Source organism: Scyliorhinus canicula, chromosome 21 (genome assembly GCF_902713615.1).
Source record: "Scyliorhinus canicula chromosome 21, sScyCan1.1, whole genome shotgun sequence".
NCBI lineage: Eukaryota > Metazoa > Chordata > Chondrichthyes > Carcharhiniformes > Scyliorhinidae > Scyliorhinus > Scyliorhinus canicula.
The window spans coordinates 60,334,063-60,354,241 of record NC_052166.1 but is presented as its reverse complement, the minus strand read 5'-3'; the positions used below and the strand labels follow the sequence as shown (position 1 = coordinate 60,354,241).

Here is a 20,179-nt window from a genome sequence, read left to right as displayed (position 1 = left end):
CTGAGGGCAGCCTGTCCCTGGGCTGGGGGCTGAGGGCAGCCTGTCCCTGGGCTGGGGGCTGAGGGCAGCCTGTCCCTGGGCTGGGGGCTGAGGGCAGCCTGTCCCTGGGCTGGGGGCTGAGGGCAGCCTGTCCCTGGGCTGGGGGCTGAGGGCAGCCTGTCCCTGGGCTGGGGGCTGAGGGCAGCCTGTCCCTGGGCTGGGGGCTGAGGGCAGCCTGTCCCTGGGCTGGGGGCTGAGGGCAGCCTGTCCCTGGGCTGGGGGCTGAGGGCAGCCTGTCCCTGGGCTGGGGGCTGAGGGCAGCCTGTCCCTGGGCTGGGGGCTGAGGGCAGCCTGTCCCTGGGCTGGGGGCTGAGGGCAGCCTGTCCCTGGGCTGGGGGCTGAGGGCAGCCTGTCCCTGGGCTGGGGGCTGAGGGCAGCCTGTCCCTGGGCTGGGGGCTGAGGGCAGCCTGTCCCTGGGCTGGGGGCTGAGGGCAGCCTGTCCCTGGGCTGGGGGCTGAGGGCAGCCTGTCCCTGGGCTGGGGGCTGAGGGCAGCCTGTCCCTGGGCTGGGGGCTGAGGGCAGCCTGTCCCTGGGCTGGGGGCTGAGGGCAGCCTGTCCCTGGGCTGGGGGCTGAGGGCAGCCTGTCCCTGGGCTGGGGGCTGAGGGCAGCCTGTCCCTGGGCTGGGGGCTGAGGGCAGCCTGTCCCTGGGCTGGGGGCTGAGGGCAGCCTGTCCCTGGGCTGGGGGCTGAGGGCAGCCTGTCCCTGGGCTGGGGGCTGAGGGCAGCCTGTCCCTGGGCTGGGGGCTGAGGGCAGCCTGTCCCTGGGCTGGGGGCTGAGGGCAGCCTGTCCCTGGGCTGGGGGCTGAGGGCAGCCTGTCCCTGGGCTGGGGGCTGAGGGCAGCCTGTCCCTGGGCTGGGGGCTGAGGGCAGCCTGTCCCTGGGCTGGGGGCTGAGGGCAGCCTGTCCCTGGGCTGGGGGCTGAGGGCAGCCTGTCCCTGGGCTGGGGGCTGAGGGCAGCCTGTCCCTGGGCTGGGGGCTGAGGGCAGCCTGTCCCTGGGCTGGGGGCTGAGGGCAGCCTGTCCCTGGGCTGGGGGCTGAGGGCAGCCTGTCCCTGGGCTGGGGGCTGAGGGCAGCCTGTCCCTGGGCTGGGGGCTGAGGGCAGCCTGTCCCTGGGCTGGGGGCTGAGGGCAGCCTGTCCCTGGGCTGGGGGCTGAGGGCAGCCTGTCCCTGGGCTGGGGGCTGAGGGCAGCCTGTCCCTGGGCTGGGGGCTGAGGGCAGCCTGTCCCTGGGCTGGGGGCTGAGGGCAGCCTGTCCCTGGGCTGGGGGCTGAGGGCAGCCTGTCCCTGGGCTGGGGGCTGAGGGCAGCCTGTCCCTGGGCTGGGGGCTGAGGGCAGCCTGTCCCTGGGCTGGGGGCTGAGGGCAGCCTGTCCCTGGGCTGGGGGCTGAGGGCAGCCTGTCCCTGGGCTGGGGGCTGAGGGCAGCCTGTCCCTGGGCTGGGGGCTGAGGGCAGCCTGTCCCTGGGCTGGGGGAGAGGGCAGCCTGTCCCTGGGCTGGGGGAGAGGGCAGCCTGTTCCTGGGCTGGGGGTGAGGGCAGCCTGTCCCTGGGCTGGGGATGTGGGCAGCCTGTACCTGCTCCTGGGCTGGGGTGAGGGCAACCTGTCCCTGGGCTGGGGGTGTGGGCAGCCTGTACCTGTCCCTGTGCTTGGGGTGTGGGCAGCCTGTCCCTGGGGTGAGGGCAGCCTGTCCCTGGGCTGGGGGGTGAGGGCAGCCTGTCCCTGGGCTGGGGGGTGAGGGCAGCCTGTCCCTGGGCTGGGGGTGTGGGCAGCCTGTCCCTGTGCTTGGGGTGTGGGCAGCCTGTCCCTGTGCTTGGGGTGTGGGCAGCCTGTCCCTGGGCTGGGGGTGAGGGCAGCCTGTCCCTGGGCTGAGGGCAGCCTGTCCCTGGGCTGGGGGCTGAGGGCAGCTTGTTCCTGGGCTGGGGGTGAGGGCAGCCTGTCCCTGGGCTGGGGGTGTGGGCAGCCTGTACCTGCTCCTGGGCTGGGGTGAGGGCAACCTGTCCCTGGGCTGGGGGTGTGGGCAGCCTGTACCTGTCCCTGTGCTTGGGGTGTGGGCAGCCTGTCCCTGGGGTAAGGGCAGCCTGTCCCTGGGCTGGGGTGTGGGCAGCCTGTCCCTGGGCTGGGGGGTGAGGGCAGCCTGTCCCTGGGCTGGGGGGTGAGGGCAGCCTGTCCCTGGGCTGGGGGCTGAGGGCAGCCTGTCCCTGGGCTGGGGGTGAGGGCAGCTTGTTCCTGGGCTGGGGGTGAGGGCAGCCTGTCCCTGGGCTGGGGGTGTGGGCAGCCTGTACCTGCTCCTGGGCTGGGGTGAGGGCAACCTGTCCCTGGACTGGGGGTGTGGGCAGCCTGTACCTGTCCCTGTGCTTGGGTTGTGGGCAGCCTGTCCCTGGGGTGAGGGCAGCCTGTCCCTGGGCTGGGGTGTGGGCAGCCTGTCCCTGGGCTGGGGGGTGAGGGCAGCCTGTCCCTGGGCTGGGGTGTGGGCAGTCTCCCTGGGCTGAGGGGTGTGAGCAGCCTGTCCCTGGGCTGAGGGGTGTGAGCAGCCTGTCCCGGGGCTGCCCCTGGGCTGGGGTGAGGGCAGCCTGTCCCTGGGCTGAGGGGTGGGGGCAGCCTGTCCCTGGGCTGGGGGTGAGGGCAGACTGTCCCGGAGCTGAGGGGTGGGGGTAGCCTGTCCCTGGGCTGGGGGGTGAGGGCAGACTGTCCCGGAGTTGAGGGGTGGGGGTAGCCTGTCCCTGGGCTGGGGCTGAGGGCAGCCTGTCCCTGGGCTGAGGGGTGGGGGTAGCCTGTCCCTGGGCTGGGGGCTGAGGGCAGACTGTCCCAGAGCTGAGGGCAGCCTGTCCCTGGTCTGGGGGGTGTGAGCAGCCTTCCCCTGGGCTCGGGGGTGTGGGAAGACTGTCCCTATCCCTGGGCTGGATGTGTGGGTCCCTGGGCTGGGGGTTTGGAAAGCCTGTCTCTGGCCTGGGTGTGAGGCGCAGCCTGCCCCTGCCTCTGGGCTGGGTGTGAGGCGCAGCCTGCCCCTGGGCCGGGGATGTGGGCAGCCTGTCTGTCCCTGCGCAGGGTGTGGGGATCCGCCTAACCTGAACATCTTTGGACTGTGGGAGGAAACCGGAGACACGAGGAGAAAGTGCAAACTCCACACAGTCACCCAAGGCCAGAATTGAACCAGGGTCCCTGGCGCTGTGAGGATGCAGTTGTACCATTGTGTCAATGTGCCGCCCAGTTTACAGAAGGTGGAGAATGGAAGACTGGACAGTAAAGTTTTGGGTTAATCCAGTCTGCGGGTAACAAAAGCATGGATAAACTGCGATAGGGTGGAGGTGGTGATCTAAATGAGAAAGTGTCTGTTCTTTGTGACGAGGAGAATTTGGGATTGGAAACACACCTGGAGTTTGAATAGAACATATGGATGTTGAGTGTCATAATGTTACCTGTAATTCTCCCGAATGCCAATTGCCTGCTGTCATTTACTATCTAAGATCAAAGTAGCAAAGTACAAAAAAGTCTGACACCAGTAGAACTTTGTATGAATCTATAGATAAAGGAAAATAGGGCAGATTGAAGAGTATTTAATGGTTATTACTTCTGACAGTGCCTAACCTGCAGGATGTGAATGGCTGTGAAGTGACTACCATACAGTTCTTGTTTAATGGTTCAGAGTAGAATAACAAAGAATCGGACAATCTTCAAATATTCTATGAATACCATATCCCTGTAAGGATTACAGAAATTTTTTAAAATATAAATTTAGATTATCCAATTCATTTTTCCAATTAAGGGGCAATTTAGCGTGGCCAATCCACCTACCCTGCACATCTTTGGGTTGTGCAGGCAAAACCCACGCAAACACAGGGAGAATGTGCAAACTCCACACGGACAGTGACCCAGAGCTGGGATCGAACCTGGGACCTCGGCGCCGTGAGGCAGCAGTGCTAACCCACTGCGCCACCGTGCTGCATGATTACAGAAAAGATTATCACCATTATTTGTGCTGATTCTAATCAATGTATAATGATGTGATACTGTTAAGGTACCAGGAGAGATTGGATGAACTGGAGGTAACAAAACTTGACACTGCTGAAAAGCAAGAGCAGCTTGGCAAAGATTTGCACGATGTCATCGCCTACCTGAAGAAGGGTCTAAATCAGAAAATTGACGAGATTGCTGACCTGAACGACAAGTTAATTGGTTTGAAACAAGCCAAGGACAATGAGAAGGATGCCTATGAAACTCAGCTGACACATTTACACCAAGAGTTTCAGGAAACAAAGGATCAGCTCACATCTGAAAATATGATTTTAGGTATAGAATATTGAGGGATTTCTATTTGATTTATATCTATAATAAAAAGTAATAATTTTTGTGAAAATTTTCAGTAATAATTTTAGTTGCATTAACAGAATAGCAGATAACAAACAATGTTCACAGGATGAACCCCAAGATTTTCATTTAACCAATTGCCAAGAGTAGGAACATGGGAACTAAGAGCAGGAGTAGGCCATTCGACCCCTCGAGCCTGCTCTCCCATTCAAAAAGAGCATGATGATCATCAACCTCTGACACCACTTTCCCCACTATCCCTGTATCCCTTGATGTCATTAGTATCCAGAAATCTATCGATTCCTGTCTCAAACAGCCCTCCGGGATAGAAAATTCCAAAGATTCATCACCCTCAGAGTGAAGAAATTCCTCCTCATCTTAATCTTAAGTGACCTGCTGCTTATTCTGAGACTGCGTTCGCTGGTTCTAGACTCGCCAGTCAGGGGAACCATCCTATCCGCATCTGCCCTGTCACACCCTGTAAGAAGTTTGTACATTTTAATGAGATCACCTCTCATTCTTCAAAACTCTGGAGAATACAGGACGAGATTCCTTAATTTTGCCTCAGACAACAATCGTGTCATCCCAGGGATTAGTCTGGTGTACCTCTGTTGTTTATTTTATTTATTTTATGCTGTTGTTTGACTATTCTGGCCACTACCTTGCGGAGGCACAATGCCCCCCCCCCCCCCCCCCCCCCCCGCCACCCTCAGACCGAGACCATCACTGACCTCATCTCATTGTGAAAAGATCAAACTCATTCAGTGCCATCTGCTTCTTTTAATAATGTCCTGGTCTGGTGGCACAGTGGTTAGCACTGCTGCCTCACAGCTCCAGGGACACAGGTTCAATTCTGGCTTGGGTGACAGTTGAATATGTATTCTCCCTGTACCTGCGTGGGCTTCCTCCAGGTGCTTCGGATTCTTCCCACAGGTTAGGTGCATTGGCCATGCTAAATTGCCCCTTTTGTCCAACGATGTACAGCTTTTGGGGTTGCGGGGACGGGAGAGGCGGACTGAGATAGGGTGCACTTCCGGAGGGTTGGTGCTGCCTCAGTGGGCCCAATGGCCTCCTTCTGCATCGTATGGATTCTTACTCTTCACCATAGACATTCAGTTCATGCTCAGCTCCAACCACAACCATGTCAGCCTTAAGTGCCCTCTGCTGCTTCCTTGAACAGATCATGAACCAGTCCTCATCCACCCCCTCTGCCTGCCTGAATCTTTCATTGCAATGAACAGCTCCGATGAGTCCACTCAGTTTCTCCAAATAAAAGTTGATGCTGCAGGAACCTTTATGGTTGCTCGTTATACCTGACCTTTTGATTGATATACTGAATGATTTTTGTTCCAGTCCTACTTTCCCTCGCCCTTTTTATCAGGTTTCTGATGACTATATCTGCACCTATTCCTGCACTCACCTTGAATTAGAAAGTTCCGGCAAATTTGCTTCCTATTTTCACCCTACCATTGTTTTCACATGATTCTTCTCCAAGTCTTCCCTTCCCTCCCTCGACTTTCTATTTCTAAAAATAGACTGTTGATCAATATATGCTATAAACTTACTGACTCCCATGGCAACCTGGATTACATTTTTCCCACTCCACTCACTGTAAAGACTATTACATTCTCCCATTTTTATCATCTCTGTTGCCTCTATTTCAAAGGCGTCTACTTCAATGCCAGCATTTCTGATAGGGCAGCATGGCAGCACAGTGGTTAGCACAGTTGCTTCACAGCTTCAGGGTCCCAGGTTCGATTCCCGGCTTGAGCCATTGTCTGTGCGGAGTCTGCACATTCTCTCCGTGCCTGCGTGGGTTTCCTCCGGGTGCTCCGGTTTCCTCCCACAGTCCAAAGATGTGCAGGTTAGGTTGATTGGCTATGTGTCCAAAAAAGGTTAGGAAGGTGGATGTGTGGGTATAGGGTGGAGGTATGGGCTTAGATAGGGTGCTCTTTCCAAGGGCCGGTGCAGACTCGATGGGTCGAATGGTCTCCTTCTGCACTGTTGATTCTGTCTTTTTTTTTCCTCAACCAATGATTCTTCCCCCATCCCCACGGGTTGATTGCGCCTTCAACCGGGTCTGTCCCATTCCTCGCTCTCCAAAATTAGGATAGGGAATCCTTAGCTTTGCCTTCTACTCCCCATTCAACAGATCATTCTCTACCGTTTCCATCATCTCCAGTGTGATGTCACCATTAAATACATCTTCCATTCCACTTCTCCTTCAGCATTCCAAAGGGATAATTCCCCTGACACACGATTCTCTGTTCAATCAATCCCGAGCAAACCCTCCCCTTCCCATAGCATCAGCTGTCCTTTACCTCCTCTTAAGCTCCATTCATTCCTGTATTTTTTTATGAATGCATGTGGGCATCACTGGCTAGGCCAACGTTTGTTGCCCATCCCTAATTGCCCTTGAGAAGGTGGTGGTGAGTTGCGTGAGGTGTAGGTACAATGATATTAGGGAATGAGTTCCAGGATTTTGACCCAGTGACAGTCAAGGAACCACAATCTATTTCCGAATGAGGAGAGTGGGTGGCTTGGAGAAAAACGTTCAGGTGATTTTTAAAAAATGTGTCTGCTGCCTTTTATCCTTCTAGATGGTAGTGGTTGTGGGATTGGAATATGTTGTCTAAGGAATCTTGGTGAGTTCCTGCAGTGCATCTTGAAGATGGTACACACTGCTGCAACTGTTTATCGGTGGTGGAGGGAGTGAATGGGGTGCCAATCAAGCAGACTGCTTTGCCTGAATGATATCAGGTTTTTTGAGTGCTGTTGGAGCTGCATTCATCCAGTCAAGCGGAGAGTATGGTATCACACTCCTGATTTATGCCTTAATCTCTCATGTCTTCTACCCTATCACAAACCTCTCCTGTACTGCTTTTTTATCCATAGCTTTCTTTCTCTGCCTCTGTATTTGTGTAATACATCTCTAATTTTTACAGTTCGGATGCAAGGTCATCAATCTGAGACATTGGGCAGAATCTTGTGTACTGTCCCATGGAGAGTTTGTCAGGGGTGGGGCTATTTAGGAGGTTGGTAGCTGGGGACCCAACTGCTACCCCAGTCAGGTCTGCGGTGCAAAGCCAATCTTGCCGTCATGGAAGATGCACCATGCAGAGAGTATGTCAAGCAAACCTGTGTGGGGTTCCCAGGGAGTGGTTCCTTCTTCAATTCCTGATCAAGAGACCGGGCATCAGGAAATGTGGGGCCGCTTAGAGCCACCCCCTGCCCTTGCCACTGAGCCCTTCTCCCATGACCCTCCTCAACACCAGTCACTAGTAGCCTGGGATCCAGCGACAAAACTAGACCTTGGGTGGGTGCCATATTGTCTCTCCAGTGGCCATGCTGTTCAGTAGAGTTCTTAGCAAGTGGACCTTCCGCTCCCCGGCTTCTTGATCCTGGGGAGGGTCCACTGCTGTCCAGTTAAGTGTCTTAGTGGCATTTGCTGACTTAATTTGCTGGGATTTCCCCGAAGAAGGTGACGTGGGGGCTCCTGCTGGCTCTCCCACTGACAATTGAGATCCCATCGCCTCCATTAAAGCCAACCGAAAGGTGGGAGTGACCAGTGTTGTGATTTCCCTCGCTATATAGAGAAGTCAGCAAAGGGGAAGGACAACACGACTACATAATACAAGTTCATATTAAAAAGCCTGTTACGCCAAGTGTACACTGTGCGACTATCCGAGCTGTGATATAAAATAAGTCTGTTCTTTCCACTCCTGGTTTACAGCTGGGAAGCTGGATGCTCTTGAGGAGTTTCGAGTTCAGAAGGAGGAATTCATGGCAAGGTTTGCTGGACTTGAGGAACAGTTAAGGAATCAGGAGCACGAGCACAATGAAATTATTTATGACTTGGAGAGGAGAGCAGTGGTGGATAAAGATAGGTAAGACATTTCATTTTCTTTCTAGCACAGCTCTTCCTGTCATGTTTTCCAATAGTGTCAACAACCCTCCAGTAATCTACCCAAGTTGACATTCTACTTTTATAGAATCGTAGAATGGTTACAACACAGAAGGAGACGATTTGACCTAGGCAGCAATACAGCTAGTTCCATTCCTCTTTTCTTTTTTCCAGGCTCTTCAATTACTTTCCTTTCATTATTTCACTTAATTCTGTTCTATTTAATTCCGTTTAGAAAACCATGATTCAATATGTTTCCCCTGCCCTTTCAGGCAGTGCAATTCAGGTCATATCAGCTTTCTGATTGGAAAAAAGTTTTCCCTTGTGTCTCCTTTGTTTGTTTGTTTTGCCAATTACCTTAAATAATTGTTGTCCCTCGATTCCCGACCCTTCTGCCAATGGGAAGAGTTTCTCTTCACTCTGTCCAGGCCCCTCATAATTTTGAACACCTCAATCATACCTCCTCTCCACCTTCTCCGCAGTAATGGGAAGAACCCCAACTTCTATCCACATAACTGAAGTCTCTTGAGCCTAAATCCTTTCTGCACCTTCTCCAATAAACTTTCCCCATCCTCCTAAATTTCAGCACCCAGAATTGGACACAGCATTTGAATTGCTGCTGAGCCAGTCATTTATAAATGTTTGTCATAACTTGCTTGCTTTTGAACTCTCTGCGTCCTTTTATAAAGCCCTGTGATGCGCGATCAATAAGCACAGAAACGAAAGAGTAGTCCGAATCGAAGGCTTTAATCTACAAGAAGTGTGCCCAGCAGCTTGAGTACAGAAAGAACGATGGCTGCTGGGAAACACGGGTTCTTATACTCCGCCTCATGGGCGGAGCTACCTTCATCTCGACCAAAGGGAAAGCAACACTTGGGCCAAAGGGCAGCGAGCCTTCTCCACCAATCGCAGTTCACACTCCCAGGTACGGTAGTACCTCTAGTCATACTATCACACCCTGTATGTTTTGTAACTGCTTTCTCAAACTGCCCAACTATATTCAACAATGTGTGCACAGTTACAACAGTTCTTAAGTAACATACTTTCTAAACCTGCCACTATATTCCAATTAAGCAAATAAAATGTATTTTAAATGCGACTCATGAATAAAGTTAACAACGGGTTTCTACTTACTTTTCTCTGTGCAGAATCTTTGGAGGGAGAACCATTCAGGACCAAACTGAAACACCGCAGTTCAGATTAAAGTTCTAGAAACTGCTGACTCTCCAGACAGACCCTGGCTCCTCCATTAACTACATCATCTGTACCCAAAGCATTATTTTGTCTCTTCTTACAAGACATCCCATGAATTGTTTAGCCAGGATCAAAGACAATACCCCTCTTAAATTACCTACACCCTAGAGATCCTCCAACCTAAATAATATGCCATTAGCTAGCTAGCTATCTATAAACAAGTAAATGGTTCTCAAGGTCAATTGGCAGAACACTTCACCTACAAATCAGTGATGACATCACCTTTATGACACTTTAATCACTTCTCGAGCGGTTATACTGTCTGAATGCATCTTAACTCAGGGGTTTGATAGCATTACTGCATAAAATATAAAATATGACCATTTCTTGCACTCATCATAGGGTGGCGACAAGCTGCTTGTCCCTGGGACATTGCTGTTTAGTCAGATTGTGTCCTCACCTGGCATCTACAAGCTAATGTTTACCATCAGGGATTTCAAAGCGAGAACCCTAATTCATATTTTCCTCTGATACCGGCAGTGTAAAGCTGAAGCAAATTGCAGCACTGCTACCGTCATTCATAATTTGACAGTCAGTTGACAGTTTCGATTAAGATCACAAGGGTAGCTGGTGTGGTGCCAGTATTTGTACACGTGCGAGGTTTTGCGTGTATAAATGCATGTTGTATCCAAGCTGAGACTGGTTGCCAAAAACAGGAAGGAGAGTTCCAGTTCCCAGAACTGACATCTCACGGTTTGAGCCAAACAGAAAAAAAAGTATTTATGCATTTCCCAGATACTCCACTATTCCTTTTTTACACAATTCTTTCTCGTGTTTTCTGCGGCTGTTTTAAAAATACTGTTCTGGAAATTAGATTGCGGTTAAATAAAGTAGGTTAAATGTGCTATTAAATACAAGTTTTTTTAAAAACTGGATAATGTAGAAATACAGAACAGGTCCGTCAGCTTTTACGAAAATAAAAGATCCCAGTGCAGCACTGCGCTCTCCCCAGTCTTGAAGGAGCACTGCTTTGTACCTTAGTACGTAAAGAATCTCATTGGCGGTGATCAATTGAGTCACAATTTGCAAAGGGGGCTCCAAAAATATGACATACCCCCAAATGCAAATATAAAATGCCTAATACCTGTTTCAGGTGTACAGCCTACATGTCTATGGAGCAACCATATTGTAAATGACAGGATGAGCACGCATGAACCTGCCCTATTGAGCCCTTACTTGGCCCTTTAGTACCTATAAAACCAGTACAGTATGATCCAGTTTCTGGACTGCTGACTCTGATTGAGGGACAGCTCCATGAGAACTGTCATCCCTCCAGCTACTTGACAACTCGTCATGTGTGAGGCCTGACATTGAGGGTCAAAACATTATTTGGTGATGAGGAGCAATACAGGTGGCACTCGTCATGTCCTCACCCAATATACTCATGGGTGCATTTCCAGCATGGGTCACTGGACAGCGTGAAGCTCAGATGATTTATTTTCCTTTTGTTAGCCCAAAGGATCCAATTCCATTGAAGCAATTCAGTCGCCGAATGAAAGGGACACCAGCTAATCCGGGGTCGAATCCGTAACAGTTAACCCACAACATTATTCCTGTAGGTTAAAGAAGGAGATGGTTTCACGTGTGAACGCTGTGGCTGCAGAGTTCCGTCGCATCTCAAAAAAGCAGGTGGCAGAGACAACTAAAAGGGCCATCCGTGAAAATGCATCCATCAGCAACCAGCTGGGAAAGGTGTCTGAGAAAAGCGTAAAAATAATCAAGGCGAATGACCAGCTGAAATTGGAAACAAAGAATCAGAAGCGAACTGTTCAGCTCTTGGAGGAGAGTCAGAGAGAACTGGCCAAGAAGAATCTCAGCAACCTGAAGGTGTGGTATTTCTCTGGGAAGGAAGTATTCTGTGGAGTGGGGGAACTGCTCAGCTTTCAATGGCAACATCACGCACCTTTAGCAGAGAAATGTCCCAAGGTGCTTCATAGTAGCCAGAAAAAGGAGTTTGGGAAAGATGAACAGAAACCTGCTTTTAAGGAGGAGATGGTAATCATAGTATCTGATAGAATCCCTACAGTGCAGAAGATGGCCATTTGGCCCATCGAGTCTGCACCAACCCTTTGAAAGAGAACCCTACCCTATCATGCTTGTTCCAGCCAACTCTTTAAAAGAGCTGCTAATTAGTCTCAGAGACTAGCAATTGTTTAAAAATTAATTTACAGGATGTGGCCAGCATTTATTACCCATAATTCCAGCCACCCCCCCCCCCCCCCCCCCCCCTCCACAAAAGCATTTATCCAAGTTGCTTGCATGTGTCCCCTGGTTAACAACCTACTAGTGGAAACCATTTCTGATTATTTGGTCCATCAAACCCTTTCATGATTTTGAATACCTTATCAAATCACCCCTTAACTTTCTTCAGTCTGAGGAAGGCAGTCCCAGTTTCTCTAACCTTTCCACAAAACCAAAGTCCCATGTCCTTAGTGCAATTCTAGTAAATGTCCTCTGCACCCTTTCCAAGGCCTTAACATCATTCCTAAAATGCGATGGCCAGAATTGGACACGATACTGGAATGGAATTATTTATAAAGCCTTCGCATAAGAACAAAGAGAACAAAGAAAATTACAGCACAGGCCCTTCGGCCCTCCCAGCCTGCGCCGATCCAGATCTTTTATCTAAACCTGTCTCCTATTTTCCAAGGTCTACTTCCCTCTGTTCCTGCCCATTCATATACCTGTCTAGATGCTTCTTAAATGATGCTATCGTGCCCGCCTCTACCACCTCCGCTGGTAAAGCGTTCCAGGCACCCACCACCCTCTGTGTAAAAAAACTTTCCACGCACATCTCCCTTAAACTTTCCCCCTCTCACCTTGAAATCGTGACCCCTTGTAACTGACACCCCCACTCTTGGGAAAAGCTTGTTGCTATCCACCCTGTCCATACCTCTCATAATTTTGTAGACCTCAATCAGGTCCCCCCTCAACCTCCGTCTTTCCAACGAAAACAATCCTAATCTACTCAACCTTTCTTCATAGCTAGCACCCTCCATACCAGGCAACATCCTGGTGAACCTCCTCTGCACCCTCTCCAAGGCATCCACATCCTTCTGGTAATGTGGCGACGAGAACTGCACGCAGTATTCCAAATGTGGCCGAACCAAAGTCCTATACAACTGTAACATGACCTGCCAACTCTTGTACTCAATACCCCGTCCGATGAAGGCAAGCATGCTGTATGCCTTCTTGACCACTCTATTAACCTGCGTTGCCACCTTCAGGGTACAATGGACCTGAACTCCCAGATCTCTCTGCACATCAATTTTCCCCAAGACCCTTCCATTGACCATATAGTCCGTTCTTTTGTATGCTTTTTTAAGTAGCCAACAGCCTTGTCAACTACCTTCAAAGTTCTGTACACAATCTCTTGGGTCCCTATGTTCCTGTACTCCCTTTAAAATTATACAGATTAGGTTACATTGCCTCCCTTTATTCTCCTTTCACTCTTCTCTGAGTTATCTTTCATCTGGCATTTCCATAGTTTGTTTATGTCCTCCTAAAGTCTATGACTGTTCTCCCCTCTGTTTTCTACCATCCTGAGTTTTGTGTCACAAGCAGTCTTTGAAATTATGCCCCATATACACATGTCCAGGTTATTAATATATATAAAACACGGTGGTTCTAATACCAATCCCTCGAGGCCATCACTGTAAACTTCTCTCCAGCCCCCCAAATAGCATTCACCATTACACTCTACTTCCTGAAGCTTAACCAATTTTGTGTTTAGGCTGCCCCAGTCATTATTTTGGGCAGCACGGTAGCATTGTGGATAGCACAATGGCTTCACAGCTCCAGGGTCCCAGGTCCGATTCCGGCTTGGGTCACTGTCTGTGCGGAGTCTGCACATCCTCCCCGTGTGTGCATGGGTTTCCTCCGGGTGCTCCGGTTTCCTCCCACAGTCCAAAGATGTGCAGGTTAGGTGGATCGGCCATGATAAATTGCTCTTAGTGTCCAAAATTGCCCTTAGTGTTGGGTGGGGTTACTGGGTTATGGGGATAGGGTGGAGGTGTTGACCTTGGGTAGAGTGCTCTTTCCAAGAGCCGGTGCAGACTCGATGGGCCGAATGGCCTCCTTCTGCATTGTAAATTCTATGATTCTATTCCCGGGGGTGCAATTTTTCTCTCGAGTCTATTGTGATACTTTGTCACATGCAACCCACAAGATACCACTTAGCCCCTACCCCACTGCCAGACAATATGGTTGAATACTGCACTAAGGGATACCTTTAACTAGCATCTTTTGAGGAAGATCTACTTCTCATTTTAATAGCCTAGCCATTGCATACGTTTCCTCCCTCCAACTAACTGGAGTAACTTGTTGCTTCAATTTAAGGTTATCCAAATGCTGACTGATAAATGCAAACAACAGCGGGAATCACTGGAAAACTATGCGCTGAGGGACAAGCTCATCCCACAACTTGAGTTGGCCATCAAGGAACTCGAAGGACAGAATGAATCTCTAACGTAAGTGTAATCCAGTGCTGTGTATATATGGGCTTCTGTCTGCTCAGCTTCAAGAGATTTTATTTTTTGACAAACTGGAGCTACATCCAGGGTAATCCCTGCTATGATTTTAGGCCTATTTCTTTAGTTTAATCTGGTTTGATCCAAAAAATCACTTTTGTTGCAAGTCCTTGTTCCCCTTGATCTGTATGTAACATGCCTTTACCTGCTTAACATCCAAGTCATTGTAATGAGTTCAACAAAAATCTGATGGCCTTATCATGTGACTCCATGTTAAATATGAGTCACTGAAACACTCCTGAGCAGTTATGTTCGAATATTACCTGCTCTAATCTCCTGTCACGTAATCTTCAGGGAAGAAATAATCTCTCTGAAGAAGCAGTTGGAAAAAAAGCAATCTCATTTGGAGAATCAGAGGAGCGTCATGGAACAACAGGAAAAGCGCAGGAAGCAGGTGGAGAAAGTCCTGTCTGATGCTGCCTATGCTTTGAAAGATGCCCTGCAGGTAAATAACCACTTCATTGAGGAGTAGATTCAGTATTGCTGCTCTCTGCGTAGAAATGCATGCCTACTTTAAAACCTGATAATTGACGGAGATATAATAATAATACTCTTTAATAATAATCTTTAATAATGTTTATTGTCACAAGTAGGCTTACATTAACACTGCAATGAAGTTACTGTGAAAAGCCCCTAGTTGCCACCTTCGGGTACACAGCGGGGGAATTCAGAATGTCCAAATGACCTAATAGCACGTCTTTCAGGACTTGTGCAGGGAAACCGGAGCACCCGGAGTAAACCCACGTAGACACAGGGAGAACGTACAGACTCTGCACAGACAGTGACCCATGCCAGGATCGAACCTGTGACCCTGCTGCTGTGATGTAATAGTGCTAACCACTGTGCCACCATGTTGCCCAGATATATGCTACTGTGAGATTCCTGATACCCTTTGAAATGTCCAGTTATTTAACCAGTGCCGTCAGTCATTTCTGTCTCCAACAAGCTCCACCTGGATTGCTATTATGTGGAACTGCACCCACGCTTAGTTCCTATCACATGTATTTGATCTTGTCTGTACCAAAATGTCAAGATAAAAGAGTAAAGGATTCGTAGTTGTATAGGAAAGTACTAGATTTAATCCATGGTCTGAGTTAGGTTCCATGAGTTGGCCTTGGCCATGATGCTACAAATGGCCTCAGCGCCCCTAGCTTTGTGAAGCTTCCTGCTCCTGGACACTATTCAGCAGTTTCTGCAGAAATGTGTGCGTGGTTGTTGGAGGAAGAAAAGGTTGAATTGAACATGACGGAATAGACTTCCAAAAATCACTGTTCCAGCTTGCAGCTTGAACTCAGTACCAAAGGGCTGCCAGGGTCCACGTATCCCAATGGTAACAAGACTCAAAGATTCTGCAGAAATAAAAACCAAAGATTAATTACAGTTTTTTTCCTGTTGGAATTAGAACACGAATTCTACAACTCAAAATCTTTCTTACGTTAATTTATAATGGGAGCCACCTGCAATTTGGTAATTGTGAAAGGTCCTCATGAGGTTAAAGGCGAACACAGCTGGAGCACGCTTCTTGTACTCCCAAGTGTGCACTAGCCCAGAGTGTAGTTTCTGTTAAGCAGGGTAAAGTATAAGAAGCCATTCATAGAATCCCTACAGTGCAGAACAAAGAACTGTGCCAACCTTCTGAAAGAGCACCCTACCTAGGCCACGTCCACATCCTATTCTCCGTAACCCAGTAACCCTGCCGAACCTTTTGGACACTTAAGGGGCAATTTTGCATGGCCAATCCACCTAACCTGCACATCTTTGGGCTGTGGGAGGAAACCGGAGCACCCGGAGGAAACCCACGCAGACACGGGGAGAACGTGGTGCAGACTCCACACAGGCAGTCGCCGAAGTTAGAATTGAACCCAGGTTCCTGATGCTGTGAGGCAGCAGTGCTGACCACTGTGCCACCGTGCTTCCCCATTGTGGTACATTTCAACGTGTAGTCCACTTGAGCTGATTCACTTTCAAGCTCATTTTCCACTGCCTGCCTCTCTGCCCTGTGAGGGAAGGATTTTATTTTCTGGTTGTTGAGACGGACAATGTTCACATCTGTTTCAATTATGCAGCTATTACTAGGCTTGGAATCCAGCTCTGCGCTTCATATTTACATGAAATAGGTTTCAGCTGTTTGGAAGAGCCCCATCCAGACCTTGGAACCTTGATAAATAACATCTGGAAGATAGAGGAAGGGGGGGGGAGGGCAGTGCTTCTGCACACCCTGACCATTACAGTAGAAAGAATTTTCATTCATTAACCCTCGAGGGGTATGGCAGCATAATGAAGTCGATTTGCACACAGCACGCTGACCACAAACCGCAATGTGATAATGACCAGCTAATTTGTTTTAGTATTGTTGATTGAGGGATAAATATTGACCAAGAACAATGGGGATAAATCCCCTGCTCTCCTTTGTGATAGTGCCATGTGGGGGCACATGGGGCCTCGGTTTGATGGCCCACCTGACAGACAGCACCTCCGGCAGGGCAGCAATCTGCATTGTACTGCTCTGGGGGCATCCGCCTTGATTTGTGTGATAAATGAGATTTGGATCCAGAAACAGCTGACTCGGGGTTGGAGTGCTCCCAGCTAAGCCATAGCTAACACAAACTCAGTTAAGTACATCTAGAATTTCGCCCCCACAACCCAAAAGATGTGCAGGCTAGGTGGATTGGCCACGCTAAATTGCCCTTAATTGGAAAAAACAAATTGGGTACTCTAAATTTTAAGAAAAAAAAAAGTACATCTAGAATAAAGAGCTAAGTTGTTTTTACGTTATTGCGCACAGTCACAGAATGGTTATAGTCGGTCATGTCTGTGCTGACCTTCTAAAGGAACAATTCACCGAGTGTCATTCCTCACCTCCCCTCTCTGCGGCTCTACACATTCTTTCTTCTCAGATAATAACCCAACTCCTTATTGAATGCCTTGATTGAACCTGCTACCAGCACAGACTCGGGCAGTGCACTCCAGATTGTAAACACTTGCTGCACCCAAATGTCTTCCTTCGGGACTCAATTGCTTCTTTTACCAATAACAGCCCATCTCGGTAGCTGAAGTTCTGCACTCTTCTTTGGAAGCATTCCTGTGAATCTGTCCTGCACCCTTTCTAATGCTTTCTAACGTGTGGGGTTCAAAACTGGACACTACTCCAGTTGAGGCTAAACCAGTATTTTATACATGTTTAAGATAACATCCTTGCTTCTATACTCTGTGCCTCTCTTTATAAAGCCTAGAATGCTGTATCCTAGTACTTCTTACTGACAGACACTAAACTTTCTCTCTTCATTCTTAATGTTTTAGACATGGTGGGAGCAGTTCTCTCTCTCTCCCCCCCCCCCCCCCCCCCTGCATTCCAATCAGTCCACTTCCTGCTGTTCCCGGGGATTAGTGGGAGAGTCCCTAAATGCGGATCGCGCCGGCTGCTGAACAGAGCGTGATGCTCCGGGCCCATGGCACTGGATGCAATCTGGTGCACACCCTTGCTGGGCATGAACCTGACTCGCACATTTCAATGAGTATCGTAACTAATTTAAATATGCATTTCGGGGTTTTAGGCAGAGATCCTAGGTCCCGGGTGCACCGCCCCCATCTGTTTAGCATGAGGCCGGAGGGAATCACTACTGGTCTCTGATGTGATGACAACGCCGGGAGGAGGGGTGACTTGGAGGCCATTGGGGCCCCCGGATGGTCGGACTGGATCCAAAGGGCAATCCTTCTGTGAGGGGGCATGGTCATGGGAGGGGGGGGGGGGGGATTGAGAAGGGTTGGACATGGAGCGGGGGCCATAAAGGGATGAGGGTGGACCTTAAAGGGTGGGGCCTTTGACCCCAGTGGGGTGTCGGTCACATGGGGGAAGGCGAGGGTCCCTGCTGGCTAGTGGGTTTGGGGGAGGGGGTGTCTGTAGGGTTGCCAGGAGATTGGGGTGCCCATTAAAAAGGGTGTCCTGATCTCTGAGGAGCCAGCCTGGGCAACGACTTAGGTTGTGCACATCTCATTCCTAGTGGGAATCTCCTAAACTCCCAAACAAATAACCCAAGTGTGGCTGATTGTGACCGGAATTGCACCGGGACACCCGGCGGGAATGTCACCGGTTTTCCCGCCCAATATTGTACTTGGGCGGGGGGGGGGGGGTGTGCTCTCCGGTGCCGCCTCTCCGATGCCGCTTCTCCGGTGCCGCTAGCCAGAGGCGGGAATCATGATGGCTGGTTAAATCAAATGATGGCTGGTTAAATCAAGGATGAGGACAAGACAACTCCAGGCATCAATCCATGTCCCCAGGCCTGGCCCGACACACTGGCCCTGACAGGGTTCCTGCCTGCCCCAACAAAATTTCCTGTCAAGAATCGATGGGAACATGCAAACACCTAACTAAAGACCATTTAAATATCATTATTGGGCAGAAAACCCAATTCCGCGGCAGGTATTCTCCGCCCCCCCCCCCCCCCCCCCCCCCCCGCCAGCTACAAGTCCTGACAAGTGTGGACCGGGAGCCATGTACTCCAAGGTGGTGAGCACCCTCCCCAAACTTGCCTACAGGGTACTGAGGAACCTTCAGTGGAGCTAGTGGTCCGGGGTGTGGGTGTGTGGGGTGGGGGGGGGGGGGGGGGGGGGGGGAGGAGGCGGGGGGGTGCTTGGGCTGGGATGAAGGGGCTCAGGCCAGGGGTCTTTCCAGGGATGGGAGGTTTGGCTGGCCTTCCCATATGTAGCAGGTGTGTGGGCAGCAGAGTAGCTTCTCTTTCTAGGAAGTTCTTCAGAACAAAAAGACAACCTCTTTAAAAAAAAAGCTGAAGTTAGAAAGAACACCTGCTCAGAAGAGGAAGCACCTCAGAGTTAATTGACCCCTATAGAGCTATATAAATAAACAACTGTAATTCTTGTTTTGAAATTTCTTGGTCCTGTCAATCAAGAGGCTTGTAAAAGGCAATGGACCATAAAATTGAATGTAAACAAATGCAGTTCAAAGCTTTTGGGCTTCTAAGCATGCACAGCAGCTTGAAAAGGTTAAAGGGCAATGACATTGACTATGATAAAAGCACTTCAAAGATTTCCATCACATTAAAGTGAAGATGTGTACCTTCATCTCACAGATATTTGAACTTGACATGATGGGAAAGAGTTTAAAGATTTAGGGCTATAGAGAGAAGACTTTTTCTTTCTTCCTACAGATCTTTGACCGTGACATGCTGGTATACAATTTATTGATTTTCAAGGCTATAGTCGGGAAGACCAGCCAAATGACCCCATAACACTGTTAATTTGTAAACTGTCTGAGAAGGAATCAAATTCTAAATTAATCTCACCAAATCACGTATCTGAAATATAAATTTACATTCCACAATAAGATATAGCTGAATTATTGTGATATTACTGAACAGCCTTGGTTGTTCACTTGTTCAATTAACTCTATCTTCTCATTAATTGCTTGCGATTTCAATGTTTTGAAAGGTTAATAAACAATTGTTGTCTGATGTTCCATTGATGAATATTGTTGTCAGGGTATTTATCCCAGTTTTCTGACTTGGAATCCCCAGAAAACTATTCTTGTGAATTTCTCCAGAATTAGGAATGGATTTGTTCCAATTGTGCACTGCCCTTTCTACGCAGGACAAGACAGAATGTGCGGAAGAAACCTTTTCTACTGCCCACCTGCAGAAGACGGATTCTGAGGTGCTTCTGTATGCTCATCGTAGTCAAATGATGCAGAAACTGCTGCTCTTACTGAACAGTGCAGCCGTACTTGGACTTGGGCCTTCGCTGGGGGAGTTCATTAAAGACACGTTACCTCAGTTAGACCACACACCTCCAAACCTTCAGGGAAGGTACGTAATGGGCAGAGTAAACAAGGGACCCCATTTATCTTGCTCGAATTTGTGGTCTGTATTTGTTTTGTCATTTTGAAAACCTATTCATTGGTTTAATTTCCCCCAATCTGCCCTCATTTTAAAATCCAGAATTCTTCCAGTTTTCTTCCTCACTCTGAAGCTCCTGGATCATGCTAGATTAGACCATTCTCTGTGAATATCAGCAGCCTTGCTCTGCTCTGGAGAAAGCAAACATGCTTCACTTAGCTGTTAACACAGTTTCCAGCAGCAGTTACTGCCTAGCTATGTGCTGGAACTCCTGGTGATTTTATTCAAAAGCTTCTGTGCTCA

The 20,179-nt window shown here is 49.6% G+C and overlaps 2 protein-coding genes across 3 annotated transcripts in view; one reads left to right on the top strand and one right to left on the bottom strand.

Annotated features, from left to right (window-relative positions):
* Nucleotides 1-20,179, top strand: part of cfap157 (cilia and flagella associated protein 157) — a 36,372-nt gene that overhangs the window by 10,472 nt on the left and 5,721 nt on the right. Inside the window, exons 2-7 of the mRNA XM_038782202.1 lie at nucleotides 4,051-4,322; nucleotides 8,074-8,227; nucleotides 11,058-11,325; nucleotides 13,837-13,967; nucleotides 14,322-14,472; nucleotides 19,632-19,846. Of these exons, the coding sequence (XP_038638130.1) occupies nucleotides 4,051-4,322; nucleotides 8,074-8,227; nucleotides 11,058-11,325; nucleotides 13,837-13,967; nucleotides 14,322-14,472; nucleotides 19,632-19,846 (1,191 nt within the window). The remainder of the gene's footprint in view (nucleotides 1-4,050; nucleotides 4,323-8,073; nucleotides 8,228-11,057; nucleotides 11,326-13,836; nucleotides 13,968-14,321; nucleotides 14,473-19,631; nucleotides 19,847-20,179) is intronic.
* Nucleotides 15,174-20,179, bottom strand: part of ptrh1 (peptidyl-tRNA hydrolase 1 homolog) — a 29,605-nt gene continuing 24,599 nt past the window's right edge. The window contains exon 6 of one of the 2 annotated variants that reach the window (XR_005458517.1): nucleotides 15,174-15,376. Coding sequence is in view for 1 of the 2 variants with exons in the window: in XM_038782205.1 (XP_038638133.1) it covers nucleotides 15,368-15,376 (9 nt within the window). In the remaining variant the exon portion in view is untranslated. The remainder of the gene's footprint in view (nucleotides 15,377-20,179) is intronic. The other variant, XM_038782205.1, reaches the window with a different exon arrangement.